Here is a 17,623-nt window from a genome sequence, read left to right as displayed (position 1 = left end):
GTAGTGTCCAAAAACAAGTATACGTAAACCTCATGCATGATTGAATTAATTTATTTATTTAATAATCTAAGTAATGCATGTTATGTGTTAAATTATTTTAAATTCATACATATTTATCTTATTATGTAAAGTTAAAATGTTTTCTAAAGTCTTTGACTTTAGACGAACATTTGATGTCGAACCGGGGGAAGGAGATCGGAGACCATTAAGATATTAAAGAATTTAAATTACATTTTTATTTTAAATCAAGAAAATAGTTTTATAAATTCTAGTATTTTTAGGGCTAATTTAATTTACCAAGTGAAATGGAAATATTAAGCATTTTAGGTAGCAAAAAAAATTAAGAAATTAAAATACGTTCACTCGAAAAAAAATATTTTAACAATTTTTTTATGAATTAATTAATTAAATTAAGTAATATTTAATCAATGATAGAATGTGAATTGTAGGACTCTTAATAAAAGAATATATATGTTAATTTTGAAAATTAAGCATTTTGAAAATTAAGCATTTAATCCTTTAATTTGGGATAAAATATCTTATAATGATTTTTATGTCATAATTAGTTTAATTAAATAGTATTTAAATTGGATTAAGATTTTGAGTATTTTATTTAACAATTTTCAAAAAAATAAATAATAAATAAATATGGGAGATATTAACCTTTTGAATTGGGGATTTAAAATTTGTAAATTTGGCACCTAATCTTTTTAAATTAAAGGGAGAGATTTTAGTGCATGTTTAAATATTTGATTAGATTTTTAATCTACCTAAAACACCTAATAAATCTATAAGAAAGAGTCCTAAGTCTACCTTGTTCAAAAGGTATACAACTCTAGGCCACATCTTATACACCAAGAACACACTCACACACACAAAACACCCATAGTTGGCCGAGAATTTCCCTTAGGGTAGGAGGAAAAGTTTTGGTCTTCTTCCATCAAAACCTCCAACCGATCACTCCCACAATATTACTTGATTAGTTTAGCCACTTTCTGGCAAGAAAAAACGCAGCACAACGCCCTCCGTTCGTCACCGCTTTCCCCGCGACGATATTTCACGGTTCGAGCGTTTAAAAACGCAAAGGCATGTCTAAACCCTTCTTTGACACATCAATCATGTTATATATTGATATTTGATGATAAAAGTGCCTGAGAAACAATTTTATATGGCTGCATATGAATCAAAAAGGTTTTAAAAAGATTTTGGACATTTATGCTTGGAACTCGCGTAATCTTCCAAATCTTGGTGGCGTGTGCTTCGGCTGGGCTTCTGGACGTGCTGCTGCTGTATGGGTATGATGTGGAGTGTGTTTAGACATGGTTAAGTGATCTGGTAAGGGTTATAAAGGGCCTGGAGAGACAGCACAGCCACTGGAACTGAATAGGGCCTGTGCGATTCTTTTTTTTGTTGTTGCATGCGTACAAGGCTGTAGGCTTCGGCCTTATGGTTGTAGTCAGGGGTTGGGTTTGGGCTCTTGGCTATGGTCTAGTCAGTCCCTAAGGGTCCTAGGATGATCCTAGTTAGGGTGGTTTAGGGTGTGGTTGTCTAGGGAAAGCGCTGGAAACAGAAACTCTACAGCTGCGCAGGTGCATGTAAGGGGCTGTAGGTGGTTTGCTTGTGCGGTTCAGTGCATGGGCTGGTTAGGGGCTGTCGGCTATGGTTTGGGGCATGTCTTAGGGTCCTAGGGTTAGCCTAGATGTGGTGGTTCATGGGCTGGATGGTCGGGTAGAGCGTTAGAACCAGAAACTCGAAAGCTGCACAGAAATTGGCCTCACATGAGGGGCTGTCACGTTTCTGAATTTTTGGGGCTTAGGCGCTGGTTCTGAGTAAAAAGAGGCTAAACCATGGTCTTATGTTTTGTCTAAGGGTCGAGTCTAGGGCTTGGTTCGGGTTCGATTTGAGTCGGTTTAAGCGTGAAGTCGCTAGAAGCGCATATGGGTCGTAGCGCGTTTCCTTGGGACAGCTTTGTTTTCTATGGATCATAGGTTGTTGTAAGTTGGTTCGATCATTGTTTAAGGATATTTTAGGCTTTTGTATAGTAGATTATGGTGTTGGCTAAGTATGTTTCGAGGCCCGAGTCGTTCGGTAAGTCGTAGGCTATTTTAATTAATTCGGGTGTCGCATGTGTATGTTTGGGTTTTGTGCTAAGTTTAGTGATTTAAATTTTAAGGTTACGGCAGCAAGTCCAGGGTGTTCCAACGAAGGCCACAATGTTCATAAATATGGATCACGTGCAAAATAATTATTTTTGAGCGATGCGATTTGTCTTGTGGCCAAATTATGTTACAGGATTGGAAAGCGGTAAAGTATGACCGGAGACCTCTCCACCCGGTAAATTATGACCGGGGATTTATGTATGTGGGAGTGGACATCTAGTCGAAAGGCTGTGGTGATCCCTGCCGGCCCAGTACTGTGGTTTAGTTTGATCAAACGATTTATGTGTATGGGCCACTTGCATTGAACAGAACTCTACGCAAAATTATTTACGTCTATGATTATGCATGACAATTATGAAAATATGATTTTATGATTTTTACGAAATTGTTTATGCAATAAAGTCGCGTTATACATATTTATGCCTATAATATTTTATGTACAAGCTAAGTTTAAATTGCATGGATTTTTATTACGTATTATTCGTTATTCACGGTTTATGCATGCTGAGTCATTAGACTAACTAGAATTGATCGGTGCAGATGATGTAGTTGAGGAGACGGGAGGCGGTGACCAGTGAGCAGGCTCGGGCCAGTGGCAGTGCAAAGCCGAGGACCTTTTAGTTTAAGTTATATTATTAGGCACATTTTTTAAATTATTTACTCTGACTTTTGATTTAGTAGGATTGGTAATAAGCAAATTAAATTTATAATTTAGTTAGACTATTTTTAAATTAAATTAGTATATTTTTTGGATTTTAGGATTAATTGGATGTTGGTAATTTATTTTAAATGATGAAGTTTTAATATTAATTTTATTTTAGTATGAGTGGTGACCGTTAAGTTATTTTAATAGCTATACTTTTAATAAATCATTTAATAAAAAAATTTTAAATTTTTCCGCAAATGTTAAAGTATTAGTATTTTAAGATAAGGTTCGTCACAGTTGGTATCAGAGCGAAAGGTTTCCTGATATAGGGTTTTTCCACTGCTGTTTGCGAGAAGCTCATGAAGTCACGCCTCAAGTCTGTAAGTTTTTATGATTTTAAATGCATTAAGTATTAACTACAAGTTCCTTTAAACTGCATGTTTAAGTTTTGGAATCACTTTAGCATGTTATATGAGTAATTCAGTTATGCATGTTGGTTACGTGTTGGGTTAAATTGTGGTACAGTATGCCTCCTAGACATGTTGTTGATCGTGAGAGCCGTGAGGCTCGTGATGAGCAGAGAAATTCCCCCCCACGTCCACCACCAGACCTTCAGTCTCAGATGCTCGCGGGTATGACTCAGTTCTTTGCACAGTTTTCGAGGAACAATACTGAGGTGGATAGGAGGACAAGGCCTGAGGCAGTGTATGAGCGATTCCGTAAGATGGATCCCAAGGACTTTGGGGGTACGACGGATCCTATGGTTGCAGAGGGATGGATTAGGTCCATAGAGATGATCTTTACCTTTATGGAGTTGCAGGATGCTGATAGGGTTAGGTGTGCCACTTATTTGCTGAAAGACGACGCTCGGTTATGGTGGGAAGGAGCATCAGTGTCGGTGAATCTGTAGACTCTGACTTGGGAAGGCTTCAAGGAGGTTTTCTACTCCAAGTACTTCACTGATGATGTACGCTCCCGACTGACTAGAGAGTTTATGACGTTAAGACAGGGAGACCGCAGTGTGGCGGAGTTCGTGAGGAAATTCGAACAGGGGTGTCACTTCATGCCCCTGATAGCTAATAATGCAAGGGAGAAACTGAGGCATTTCATGGATGGTTTACCGCCGATCTTGCGCCGTGATGTTCGTGTAGCTGGTCCTTCTACTTATGCCATTGCAGTGACAAGAGCTTTAGCGCCTGAACAGGATTTGAAGGATATCGAGACTTATAGGCAGGGCAAGAGGCCATTCCAGGCACCTCAGCGACAGGTTCAGCAGCCAGCTAAGAAGCCGTTTCAAGGGCCTAACAAGGGAAAAGTACAGAAACCATAGAAGAAGGCCGCTCAGAGACTTACTGAATATCCAGTGTGCCCAAAGTGCAGTCGCAAGCATGAAGGAGAATGTTTATGGGGTTCTGGCAAGTGCTTCAATTGTGGATCCACTGACCACGTACTCAAGAACTGTCCACATTGGAAGCAGCCGACTCAGGGCCGAGTCTTTGCGATGCATGCTGAGGAGGCAGACCCAGACACTACACTCTTGACAGGTAATATAATTTATTTAGCACCGTATTATTTGTTGGAATTTATTTTGCATGGTTCGAATTTTTGGGTATACTAGTAGGCTAATTTTCGAAATTTGCATGAGAACTTTAGGATAGTGGATTTAGCCTATGCATGAGATTAAGTTAGCCTTTTTGTAAATTGTTGGGTTGAGTATATGCTAAAATTATCTCAGGGATGATCTATATAGCCGGAGTAGCCACAAATGCTCTATTAGATTCTGGGGCTACTCATTCTTTTATATCAGACGGCTTTGTGAAATTTTTGGACGTCAAGCCCACCAGGCTCGACGTGAGTTATTCTGTGACCATTCCATCTGGAGAGAAACTGTCTACTTCTGGTGTGGTCAGAGACTTGAGTCTCGAGCTACAAGGCCACACAGTCTAGGCTGACCTTATAGTTTTGCCGATGCCCGAGTTTGACATCATTCTAGGAATGGATTGGTTGTCAAAGAATGGAGTAACAATCGACTTCCAACAAAAATCAGTGAGGGTCAGACCATTAGGTGAAGAGGAGTTTGTGTTCGAGCCAAGTGGACGCAGCAACTTGCCTCGGATGATTTCATGCCTTCAAGCAAGGAAGCTTATACTTAAGGAGTGCCAGGCATTCTTAGCGGGCATTATTTCAGCCTCTGCTGCTACCAGTCAGACAGTAGCAGAGGTCTCAGTTGTCAGAGATTTTCCCGATGTATTCCCTGACGATATCGCGGGTATCCCACCTGAGCGCGAGGTGGAGTTTTCTATTGAACTTATGCTAGGTAATGTGCCAATCTCCAAGGCACCATATGGATTAGCGCCCGCAGAGATGAAGGAGCTCAAACAGCAGATACAAGAGCTATTGGATAAAGGATTCATACGCCCTAGTTGCTCACCTTGGGGCGCACCAGTACTCTTCGTGAAGAAGAAGGATGGAAGCATGAGGCTTTGCATCGATTATCGGGAGCTGAACAGAGTTACAGTGAAGAATATGTAAGGTCCAAAATTAAGACGACGTAATCCAACTGCATGCGAATCTAGAAATAGGAAAAATGAGTAATTAATTATTTTAATTGCTTAATTAATTATGTGTCATGCATGCTTATATGCTAATTATGATTTTATTATCATCATGTATAAAAATGTAATTTTTAAGGATTATTCAAGTGACGATCGAGGAACGGGGACCGAAGGCTGAAAAACGTAAAATGTTTTTATTAAATAATTTTTTTTAATTATTTAAAATATGAGTGTTGCTTTATAGTATTTTTGAAAATATGGGGTTTTGAGGTGATTTTATACGCCGGGAAGTAAATTTTATCGGTGTTGGTTTTTCAAGAAAAATACGAGCGTTTTAGCAATCCGGCTAATAAATTCACAAATTTATTTTTACCAAAACTTTGTTGATATTATATTTAAATCCTAATTAAACTAATGGGCTTAATTTAGAGGCTTGATAGGCCTAAAAGCCTTGTTGTTAATTAATTAGTATTAAATGTTAAATTAAACAAAACCCTACATTTTTGGCATCAAAATAATCGGCCACACTCTCCCAATATTCTGAAAAAAAAAAAAACCTCTCCCAATACACACGGCAGCACACACATCTTATTTTGAAGAAGAAGTTTTGGTTTTTTGCAAGGGTAGCTTCCTAGCCATCGTCTCCTCGTCTCGTTCTTCGACGTCAACGGTTTTTCGTGTGTTTAAAACGCAAAGGCATGACATACATCTCTTTTTCTCGTCTATCACATCGTATTATTGTTTAAATTATATTTGAATGAAAAGCATGGGGTTTTTATGAATATTTTCGAAATATTGCATGTATATGTGGTAAACTTGTGAATTGTTGGTCCAAAAACATGTTTAATATGTGTTGAGGGGCTGCCATGATTTAGGTAATCATCAAGCATGATTTACACGTCCTAAGGGGTCCTAGAAAACACACGACACGCTGCACATGAAAGCATGATAGAACCGTATGCTATATTGAAGGGCCGAGAGTGTGTTGTTCATGCATGTGGCTCGTTTTCCATGCATGGGGTTATGGGGCTAGCCAGGGCTGGTTGGGGGCTTGGCCATGGTCAGGTTCAAAGGTGAGTTAGGGTCCTAGGGCGGCTAGGGTCGAGGGAGGCGGCTGGGGAAGAGTCCACGTGAGGTGGGACTCTCCCCCATGCACTGCGCTCTGCTGGGTTTCGGGAGGGGGGCTGCAGCGGGGCTAAGGGCGACCTGGGTAGGTCCATCAGGGTCCAAGGGTCAGGGGCAGGGGTCGGGCAAGGGGCTGGAGCGGCTGGGCCGCTGCTGGCTCGAAGAAAAAGCTGGAACCATGAGGAGAAGCAAGCACACGCAGGTTGCTTCGTGAGTTCAGTGGTTCGCAGCTTGGGTTCTAGCGGCTGGGCTGGTCTAGGCTTGGTCTGGGCATGGTCCATGGATGGTCAGGGTTAGGTGGGTTCGGTGGTTAAGGGTTGGGAGGAGTCCTAGACTAGATAGGAGTTTCTTTTGTTCAAGGACACTACACACACACACATGCAGAAACATGGGTCGACTTCCAGCAAGTTTTTGAGTGGGTTAGGGTCATGTTCTGTGGGCTAGGCTTTGTCAGTAGGGTCCCTAGATGGGTTGGCTAGGTTTTGGCTCAAGGTGGCATGGGCGTGGCTCGAGTAATTTGGGAGATGGCTCGGTGGGTTCGTTAGTGTGTCAAAAACGAAAATTTAAGAAGGAAAAATTGATCCAAGGGTCCACGGGGGTGGCTCATGACTTGGAAGGGTAGAATAAATACTAAAAATGTTATGTTTAAAATTTGGGATCAAAATAACGAGTTTTGGATTTATTCGGGATTTAATCGCCGCACGAAACGTTAATTAACGAGTTAATTGAAACGCCTAGTTTTAAGATTTATAAAATTATGAAAAATTAGGTTTAAGCTTAAATAATTATTATAAGTCTAAGTTTTTAATTTGGGAATTTTATATTAAGGTTTGGGTTAATTCGGGATTAAAACGCATTAATACGTCACATTTAAAGATTAATTTAAAAGTCATCGATTTAAGCCAAATAAAATTATGGGAAAATTCATGTAAGCTTAAATGATTATTTGGGACATGTTAGAGTCAACAAAATTAAGGAAAATTCAAAAACGTAAAATTTTACGTCTAGGGGTAAAACGGTCTTTTTACACCTAAAAATTAGTAAAGGTCATGGCAGTGCCCTAAATGATATTTTTGTGATATTATGATTATTTTTAAATGTTTATGAAATATTCATGATTTAATTATGATTTTTAAATGTCCATGGGAGTTTTATGAATTAAGGAAGACATTTAAAAGACATGTTGCATGCTTGGTTTCAAAAACAAAAATGTTATGTTATGCATGATTTTTATAAAGTGATGAGAATGTAAATGTTGAAGGAAGTGAAGTAATTGTGACTAATTCGATAATTTTGGAGATGTCGTGAGGGTTATGGTCCCAGTGGGAGCCCGACGATCGTATTTTCATCATTACGAATATGTGGTAACGGTTTGTGGTAACGGTAAGAATGGGAATATCGTGAGGGAAAAAGGCCCCAAAGGGAACCCATTTATGGGAAAAGGCCCCCGAAGGAACCTCGACGATCGTATTTCTATTCAATCATGATAGGCCAGGGCCCAGTTGACCGGTGAGAGTGTTGCTGGTGTCCCCCGCCGCTCAGTACTGTGGTTTTATATAGATGGATCCATCGATCATGTCATGTCATGTTAGGAAAGTCACAATTAACGATCTGAATTCAACAAAAGAAAAGGAAAAGGAAAAGAAAAAAAGGGAAAAGAAAAATGTTTATGATCATGTTAAAATGTTTTTATGTCATGATAAGGAAAACATGAACAAAAGAGTAAGATTTATTTATGCATGTCATGAAAAGTTATTTTATGTAAAAGTATTTTTCACTGTTGCATGTGGTTTTATATGTTTTATTTGTTATAAAGATTATGGTGTGTTGAGTCTTTAGACTCAATAGGTGTGATGCATGCAGGTGAGGTTGAGGGAGGTCTTGACGAATGATTTGACTGGACTGATGGCGCACACAACCCGAGGACCAGCGCTTCTATTATTCCTCATTTACGCCTTTTGACTCAAGAAATATGTTAAAGATTTTAAGACTATTTATTTATGTTTTGAGAGATTTTTGAGAGGTTTAGTATGTGCTATTCTTTTCAAATTTTTGCTTTTTACTGTTGGTAAAACAGTAGACGATTTCATTTCTATGACTATTTCATTGATTTCTAAAAATGCTAGTTGGTTGATGTTTTATTGTAAAGAGAAAAATATTTTTGTAAAAGCCGAAAATCATAGAGGGCAAAAAAAAAAATTTCAAGTACTTTTAAAGTAATAAAAAGGGCATGACGTTTCAGAATAAGTACCCACTTCCTAGGATCGAGGACTTATTCGATCAATTGCAAGGAGCTTGTGTGTTTTCTAAGATAGATCTTCGCTCCGGATACCATCAGCTAAGGGAGAAAGACGCAGATGTGCACAAGACAGCCTTCAGAACTCGCTATGGGCATTACGAATTTCTAGTGATGCCGTTTGGATTGACAAATGCTCCAGCAATTTTCATGGATCTCATGAATCGCGTATTTCAGCCTTACTTGGATTAGTTTGTCATCGTCTTCATAGATGACATCCTCGTTTATTCGAAGAATCATGAGGAGCATGGCCAGCAGCTACGCACTGCATTGCAAGTACTGCAGAATCGTAAGTTGTTTGCAAAATTCAGCAAGTGTGAATTTTGGTTAGAGAAGGTGGCATTTTTGGGACATGTTATTTTTAGTAGTGGCATTGAAGTTGATTCGTCCAAGAGAAAAACAGTGAAAGATTGGGTTGAACCGAAGAACTCATCAGAGATCCACAGTTTCTTTGGCTTAGCGGGTTACTATAGAAAATTCATCCAGGGATTTTCTTCTATTGCAGTGACACTCACCGCATTGACGAAGAAGAATGCCAAGTTTGTATGGAGTGCTGACTGTCAGAAAAGCTTTGACACTTTGAAGCAAGCTCTTATAACAGCGCCAATTTTAGTCATGCCATTAGGGTAAGGCAACTTTGTGTTGTACACCGATGCTTCTAAACTTGGATTAGGCGCTGTACTGATGCAGCATGGCCGAGTCATCGCATATGCCTCCAGACAGTTGAAGGTGCACGAAAAGAACTATCCAACTCATGATCAGGAGTTAGCTGCCGTTGTTTTTGCCTTAAAGATATGGAGACACTACTTGTATGGTGAGAAGTGTCAGATATTTACTGATCACAAGAGTCTCAAATATTTTTTTACTCAGAAGGAATTGAACATGAGACAGAGACGATGGCTAGAGTTGGTGAAAAATTATGACTGCGACATTAGCTATCATCCGGGAAAAGCCAATGTAGTCGCTGATGCCTTGAGTAGGAAAGCAGGAGTTATAGCACCACTATCAGTTCAGAGACCTCTACAGCTAGAAATACAGAGNAAACAAGAAGGGATTTACCTAGCAAGTGGTGGGCCTAATTTTGAAGGTTGGAAGCTTGTAGATTTGTCATCCTTTGAAGAGCTAAGGTGTTTACACCTTAGTTGGAGCCATACATCAATCCTTGTGATTGATAGGTACATTTCTTAACACAATATGTATGACATTTTGTGGTTTTGTATTTGCTACACCAAGATATGGAGGTGGCCGAATTTTTACATAAAAATTTGATTTTTAAACTTCCGTTGCGCTTCCGGTCACCGTAACCGATCCCCTTTCAGGAATATGGTGCTGAATGTGATTCTGACAATATGTCTCCTCTAATCGAATCATCTCTAGGTACCCAAATCCTTCTTCGATACCTCACAATCCCATCGCTTACTGTATATAGCTTACGTCCCTTAGACTCATCTCTCGATCGCCATTTCTGTAATTGCTCATCAGATGACTGTCCACTACGAATACAGTCTATCAAAGTAGACTGTACTGTCAAGGTAGATAATCTCGGAGCCCTGCCCCTAGGATATACCTCTAGATCAAATCTCTGTATTTCTAGCTGTAGAGGTCTCTGAACTGATAGTGGTGCTATAACTCCTGCTTTCCTACTCAAGGCATCAGCGACTACATTGGCTTTTCCCGGATGATAGCTAATGTCGCAGTCATAATTTTTCACCAACTCTAGCCATCGTCTCTGTCTCATGTTCAATTCCTTCTGAGTAAAAAAATATTTGAGACTCTTGTGATCAGTAAATATCTGACACTTCTCACCATACAAGTAGTGTCTCCATATCTTTAAGGCAAAAACAACGGCAGCTAACTCCTGATCATGAGTTGGATAGTTCTTTTCGTGCACCTTCAACTGTCTGGAGGCATATGCGATGACTCGGCCATGCTGCATCAGTACAGCGCCTAATCCAAGTTTAGAAGCATCGGTGTACAACACAAAGTTGCCTTACCCTAATGGCATGACTAAAATTGGCGCTGTTATAAGAGCTTGCTTCAAAGTGTCAAAGCTTTTCTGACAGTCAGCACTCCATACAAACTTGGCATTCTTCTTCGTCAATGCGGTGAGTGTCACTGCAATAGAAGAAAATCCCTGGATGAATTTTCTATAGTAACCCGCTAAGCCAAAGAAACTGTGGATCTCTGATGAGTTCTTCGGTTCAACCCAATCTTTCACTGTTTTTCTCTTGGACGAATCAACTTCAATGCCACTACTAAAAATAACATGTCCCAAAAATGCCACCTTCTCTAACCAAAATTCACACTTGCTGAATTTTGCAAACAACTTACGATTCTGCAGTACTTGCAATGCAGTGCGTAGCTGCTGGCCATGCTCCTCATGATTCTTCGAATAAACGAGGATGTCATCTATGAAGACGATGACAAACTAATCCAAGTAAGGCTGAAATACGCGATTCATGAGATCCATGAAAATTGCTGGAGCATTTGTCAATCCAAACGGCATCACTAGAAATTCGTAATGCCCATAGCGAGTTCTGAAGGCTGTCTTGTGCACATCTGCGTCTTTCTCCCTTAGCTGATGGTATCCGGAGCGAAGATCTATCTTAGAAAACACACAAGCTCCTTGCAATTGATCGAATAAGTCCTCGATCCTAGGAAGTGGGTACTTATTCTGAAACGNCTTTCAGGTTGAGACATGTAAATCACTTTCTTAAAATCCCTATTAAGAAAGACTGTCTTGACATCCATCTGCCATATCTCATGGTCATACCATGCAGCCATGGCTAGCAATATCCTTATAGACTTGAACATTGCAATTGGAGAAAAGGTTTCCTCAAAGTCAACTCCTTGTCTTTGAGTATATCCTTTTGCCACCAATCGCTCCTTGAAGGTCAATACCTTCCCATCCGCCCCAAGTCCCTATGGGAACCGTTCCCTCAGGTGGATCCATAAGATCCCACACTTGGTTCGAATGCATGGAATTCATCTCAGATTCCATTGCTTCAAGCCACTTGGATGAATCGGCATCAGATAACGCTTCCTTGAAGGTCCTTGGATCACATCCATGAATAGGCTCATCATGGCCCTCTTCAAGAAGCAGACCATACCTCATAGGTGGTCTCGAGACTCTCTCGTATCTTCTAGGAGCTTGTATCTCCTCTCTTGGCTCTTCGGGTGTGGGTTCTACAATTGTGGGTGTCTCTCGAACCTCTTCGAGTTCTATCATCTCCCCTTTTCTATCCAATAGAAATTCCTTTTCCAAAAAGGTTGCATTCTTAGAAACAAACACCTTTGTTTCTTGGGGATGATAGAAACAATATCCAACTTAATTCTTTGGATATCCCACAAAGTTACATAAAATGGATCAACAATCCAATTTTATCTCCCACTACCTGCTTCACATAAGCAGGGCCCCCATATTCTAAGACAAGAATATTTGGGAGACTTACTCATCCATATCTCATATGGTGTCTGCCTTTAAATGGACATTTAGTGGAATATCTTTCAATTTTAAGTTATAGAGATCGTCTTCAAGTTCACCAGTACCAATCAAACATTCATTCTTGTAAATATTGCAAACACCTTTGCCAAATAAACAAGAATATCCATCTTTATCAACATAGAAATGGAAACAATGTTTTCTTACCAAATCAGGTACAAACAAAACATCTCTTAAAAATAACTTAAAATCATTGTTCAACAATAAGTAAACATCTCTTAAGGTCTTGGCAGCAACTCTTGCTCCATTGCCCATTCTCAAGAAGGTCTCACCTTCCTTGAGCCTCCTACTTCTTCCCATCACCTGCAACTCATTACAGAGATGTGAGCCACAGCCGGTATCTAATACCCAAGAAGTAGAGTTAATTGAAATGTTTACTTCGATAAAGAACATACCATTTCCAGAACCCTTCTGGGCAAGATATTCCCAGCAGTTACGCCTCCAATGTCCAGGCTTCTTGCAGTGATGACATTCATCAGCAGTCTTGTCAGCCTTAACTGGTGTGGCTGCCACAACGGGATTCGGAGATTGCCTCATCAAGGGCACGTTCTTCTTGGGACGTTGGAAAGAACGCTTCTTTCCCTTCCCATGTGGATCAATCTTCGTACCAGATGAAGAACCCACATAAAGAACCAGCTTCTCATTCTTGATGGTGGACTCAAAGGTCACAAGCATGTTCACCAACTCCTCAAGGGTCGGCTCCATCTTGTTCATATTGAAATTCACCACAAAAGGATCAAACGAGCTAGGCAGTGACAAGAGTAACACGTCAGTGGTCAACTCCAAAGGCAACATCAAATCCATGCCAACGAGCTTGTCCACGAGCCCAATCACTTTTAGGCCATGCTCATGGACCGAGGCCCCATCTCGCATGCGTAAAGTGATTAGCTCCTTGACGGTAGCATGCCGAAGAGGCCGTGTTTGCTCTCCAAAGAGCTCCTTGAGATGCAAATGAATGTCAGCAGCACTCTTTGCATCCTCAAAACGCCTCTGTAGCTCATCATTCATAGAAGTCAGCATATAACACCTGGCTTTCAAGTCATGGTCACACCATTCCTTGTAAGTCTGCAATTCCTCAGGAGTGCAGTCAGTCGGAGCCTCAACAGGGGGCGACTCAGTAAGTGTATATGCTATCCTTTCCGAATTCAAGACGATTTTTAGGTTTCTTAGCCAAGTGAGGTAATTAGGTCCGGTTAACATGTGTTTGTCGAGTATTGCAGATATCGGATTGCGAATCGAAGACATTGTCAATTTGTACTGAAAAGTGAAAACAGATAAATGTTGATGACTATTTCAAAATATTTAGTAAGATATAAAGTATGGACTTTTACTTTATAAATATTCGCTCCCACTGTTTTGACATCTTTCACTACCCTCTAGTGAAAACGGGAAACTCCTTTCCTCAGTAGGTACGTAAGGTCCAACTAGCGAATTATGATCCCGAATAATATCAGCCAATCACAATTCCTAAAAGGTAGTTTCCAATTGCATCTCCATGCAACCCTCTACGTAAACTTTTGTCTCACGTTTGATTAGGACCCAATAATATGACGTCGTTCATCTTCACGTGTCAAGCCTAACCCATCGATATTGAACCTTAATGGACGGTCGCCATGAGTTCCCTCAATAATATGAGCCGAAATCATGGGAGTTCCACGTAGTTCACATCACCATGTCAATGGATGTCACAGCTTTCCGGCACCCAAGGCCCCCCCAATAATATGAGCCGAGCCCCGAGCACGGGTAGCGTTCATCATGCACCCATTGTCGATGGAAGACATGGAAATTATAAACAAATTTATAATTCCCCTTTTCGGGCTTGATATTAATTTTGAATCTTATTCAAAATGAGGGTTTTTAATTTTGAAAGGTCTCATCATTAATTTTATTTAAAAGCTCGCCATGTTTGATCGTATGTTTGCCGGATTCATGCAACTTTGTTATTATCATAATAATAACGCACATACTCATTATTTATAACATATCATGCATATATTATAAACAGTAAACAAAATAAGGATGATCAATCGCCCCAACACTAATGGCCCGTGTGAGCTAAACACGGGCCTAGGTCCAATCCTAGGGAAATGCACGGGATGCAAATGCAACTATTACATTAGCTTCCAATATTTACATGTCTTCGATCTTCATAATCATCATGGCCACCATCTTCCAATCTTGATCATCCACTATACTAATATTTACAAATAAATATCCATGGCAAATAGGGATACATCTCATGGGGTGGGAACGGGCCATAAACCAAGCCCACTTTATAAATTTGATAATTATTACAATCATTCAACACAAAATATCCTAGCATACACCTAGCAAATTGGGCTTGGGCTTTTGATCATCCTTCATGCATAATATCACATATCATACACCATCAATTAATTATCACAATAATTAATTGATCCAATATTATATATCTTGATCCAATCACTAACCGCCACGATTATAAACTAAATTAACAAAGTATACAAACACCTTTGTCTACTTTCAAATTAATTTATTTATAACCGAATTTCTTGTAAATCACCATTTACTATAAATAATTAAAGTCCAACTTAAATTATTTATTTCATGAGAAAATATTTGCAACTTTTGTAAATTTAAACTTAAGGGCCCAAAAATTCATTTTTCACCAAAAACATTTTGGCCCATTTAAAATTTCACAAATGTGTTAGCCATCCAATGGCCCAACAACTCAAGGCCCATGACACTTTGATATTTCAAAACACCTTTTGAAAACCCTAGTCGTCATCGCCGTCGCCGGATTCCGGCAACAAAAAAAAAATTTTTTTTTTATTAAAAATAGGGGCTGTTCGGGCAGCCCCTCGGGCTGCCCTTGCTGCCCGAAATGGGCAGCCCTTCGGGCAGCCCGAGCTGCCCGAAATGGGCAGCAACTTGCTGCCCAAAAAATCCCCCGAAACCGGCCTTGATTCGATGCAAAATTTTATCTCATGCGGTTAGAAATGAACCTCAACATAATATTATGTATTTACTACACCAAAATCGTAACCATAGCTCGGATACCACTTGAAAGGGGATCGGTTACGGTGACCGGAAGCGCAACGGAAGTTTAAAAATCAAATTTTTATGTAAAAATTTCGGCCACCTCCATATCTTGGTGTAGCAAATACAAAAACAACAAAATGTCATACATAGTGTGTTTAGAAAAATTATACCTATCAACCTCTTGAGGTTGATGAATGGCACCAACCAAGTTGTAAACAACTTGGCTCTTGAGTGGATGAAGATCTACAAGCTTCCTCCTCCTTCAAAAATTAGGCCCACCACTTGCTAGGTAAATCCCTTCTTGTTTTGCACTAGAAAAACAAGAAGATTTTTCAATGAGAAGAATATTTCTTCCTCAACACTTGAAGAAGAAAAATGAGAGAAAAACTTGGAGAGAAGTGTGTGTAATTTTCGGCCAAGGTGTGTGTAATGGGGGGAAGGGAGACTTGTCTTGGACATGCAAAAAGTTGAAAACAAAAGTTGCATGCCATGCCTTGAAAACACAAAAAGTAGTCTCCCAACCTTTCACCTCCCATGCATGTATATTATATGGTTTTTAATCAAATTAAAAACCATGGACTAAATTTAATTATCTCAAACATATTTGAGACTAATTAAACATTACTTGAATTTACCCAAGTCCCACTAGTTAAATAATTATTTTAATTGAGCTCTACAAGACTCAATATGATTTAATTAATCCAACACTTGAATTAATTTAATTATTTGGACTCTACTAGGTCCACTAGTGTTTAATTAATTCAACACTTGAATTAATTTAATTTAGTCCATAATAATGTTTATGAAAATCACAATTTTCAAATACATTATTCACTTGGCCAACTTTTAATTTAGGAACACTTCCATAAATTAAAATTTACATTTCTCTCATAGAAGTCATACTTCTATTTTTCCTTACGCCTATAAACTCATTTATAAGCCGTTCAACACATTGAACTATTTTCTCCTTTATAGAAGTCATACTTCTAATTTTCCTTACGCTTATAAACTCCTTTATAAGCCGTTCAACACATTGAACTATTTTACTTCTCAACGGGATCTAGAAAGCTAGTACTTGTGTGGCCCTCAATGGTTCATTGATACAACTAGCCGTGGGTTCACATCTCCATGTGATTCGGACTAAACATGTCCTTATATGAGCATACCCCAATTGCTCCATTCTTATTTATCAACTCCTTGATAATAAGAACGTCAGAACTCAAGTCTGATAGTACCCAACCAATCATGTTAAACGCCTAGCAGCATCGCTTACATGATTCCCTAGGTATCAAATGATAGTGCCTGCAAGAACCATTCAATTATGGTTAGCGTACAGTACGGTCCCTTCAACTCATATATCCCGACCGATTCGACAACCATTGGTTTATCGAGAGTTGTCAATGAATCGATACTATGTGTCATGTCGTAGTTGCATCGATGGTGTAATCTATGAAACCCCTTTCATAATTACCACCATACTCTGATCAGAGATTTCAAACTACATATACATGAAAAACACATAGGATATCCATACCCGTAGGTAAGCGGTGAATCCCCGACTACAATGCATCGACTCCTATATGTTTCGACAGAACACCCAACCTTGCCACCTGATGACCCCATGAGAGTCGGTAAACAAGTCAAAGTGTAATTCTAGCACATAGAGTCTCAATGTTGTCCCGGGTCATAAGGACTAATGGTGTACAACCATAAACTAGGACTTTTCCACTCGATAAGTGAGAACCACTTGGAAAGTCCTTTAATGGAGGGTTGTTCAGTGCACTCTACCAGGAGCACCTATCTGCATGCTCGGACATCACAATGTCCCCTACCAATGAAACATGGTACTCACATCGCAGATACTAGTCTCAAGCTCGAGCGGCCTATATCCTTCTTAGCGGCGGCTGAATCGACTAGGAACCGTTTAGAATATACAGTATTCCAAATATGAGTTTCATGATACTCATCATATGAGCATCTCATATTCTTTCTACTATTTGTATATTCAAGGGCTTTATCTATGCAACTAGCATGGGTATATAGATAAAGATGTGCCAAAACAATAATTTCAAATATTATTAAAATAAAGATTGCTTATACATAGAGTTTCATTGTGAACACTCGGCCAACACTTGGCTCGACGTGCACCTACTCTAACAATCTCCCACTTGCACTAGAGCCAACTACCCATATACTTCAAACCAATTGATTCGCGATGCATCTCGAATAATGGTTCAGGTAAAGGCTTAGCTAGTGGATCAGCAACATTATCTGCGGAGCCGACTTAGTCGATAGACACTTCTCTTTCCACAATCTCTC

At 39.5% G+C, this 17,623-nt stretch overlaps 1 protein-coding gene across 1 annotated transcript; it reads left to right on the top strand.

The window, feature by feature from the left end:
- The first annotated feature begins 4,306 nt into the window (after nt 1–4,306).
- Nucleotides 4,307–9,411, top strand: LOC140983859 (uncharacterized). Its single transcript, XM_073451017.1, has 4 exons — nt 4,307–4,349; nt 4,541–4,705; nt 4,799–5,250; nt 9,268–9,411. The coding sequence occupies exons 1-4, from the start codon at nt 4,307–4,309 to the stop codon at nt 9,409–9,411; spliced, it is 804 nt and encodes a 267-aa protein (XP_073307118.1).
- The last annotated feature ends 8,212 nt before the right edge of the window (nt 9,412–17,623 follow it).

Source organism: Primulina huaijiensis, chromosome 9 (assembly GCF_012295235.1).
Source record: "Primulina huaijiensis isolate GDHJ02 chromosome 9, ASM1229523v2, whole genome shotgun sequence".
Lineage (NCBI taxonomy): Eukaryota > Viridiplantae > Streptophyta > Magnoliopsida > Lamiales > Gesneriaceae > Primulina > Primulina huaijiensis.
This window is presented reverse-complemented; position numbering and strand designations above follow the sequence as displayed.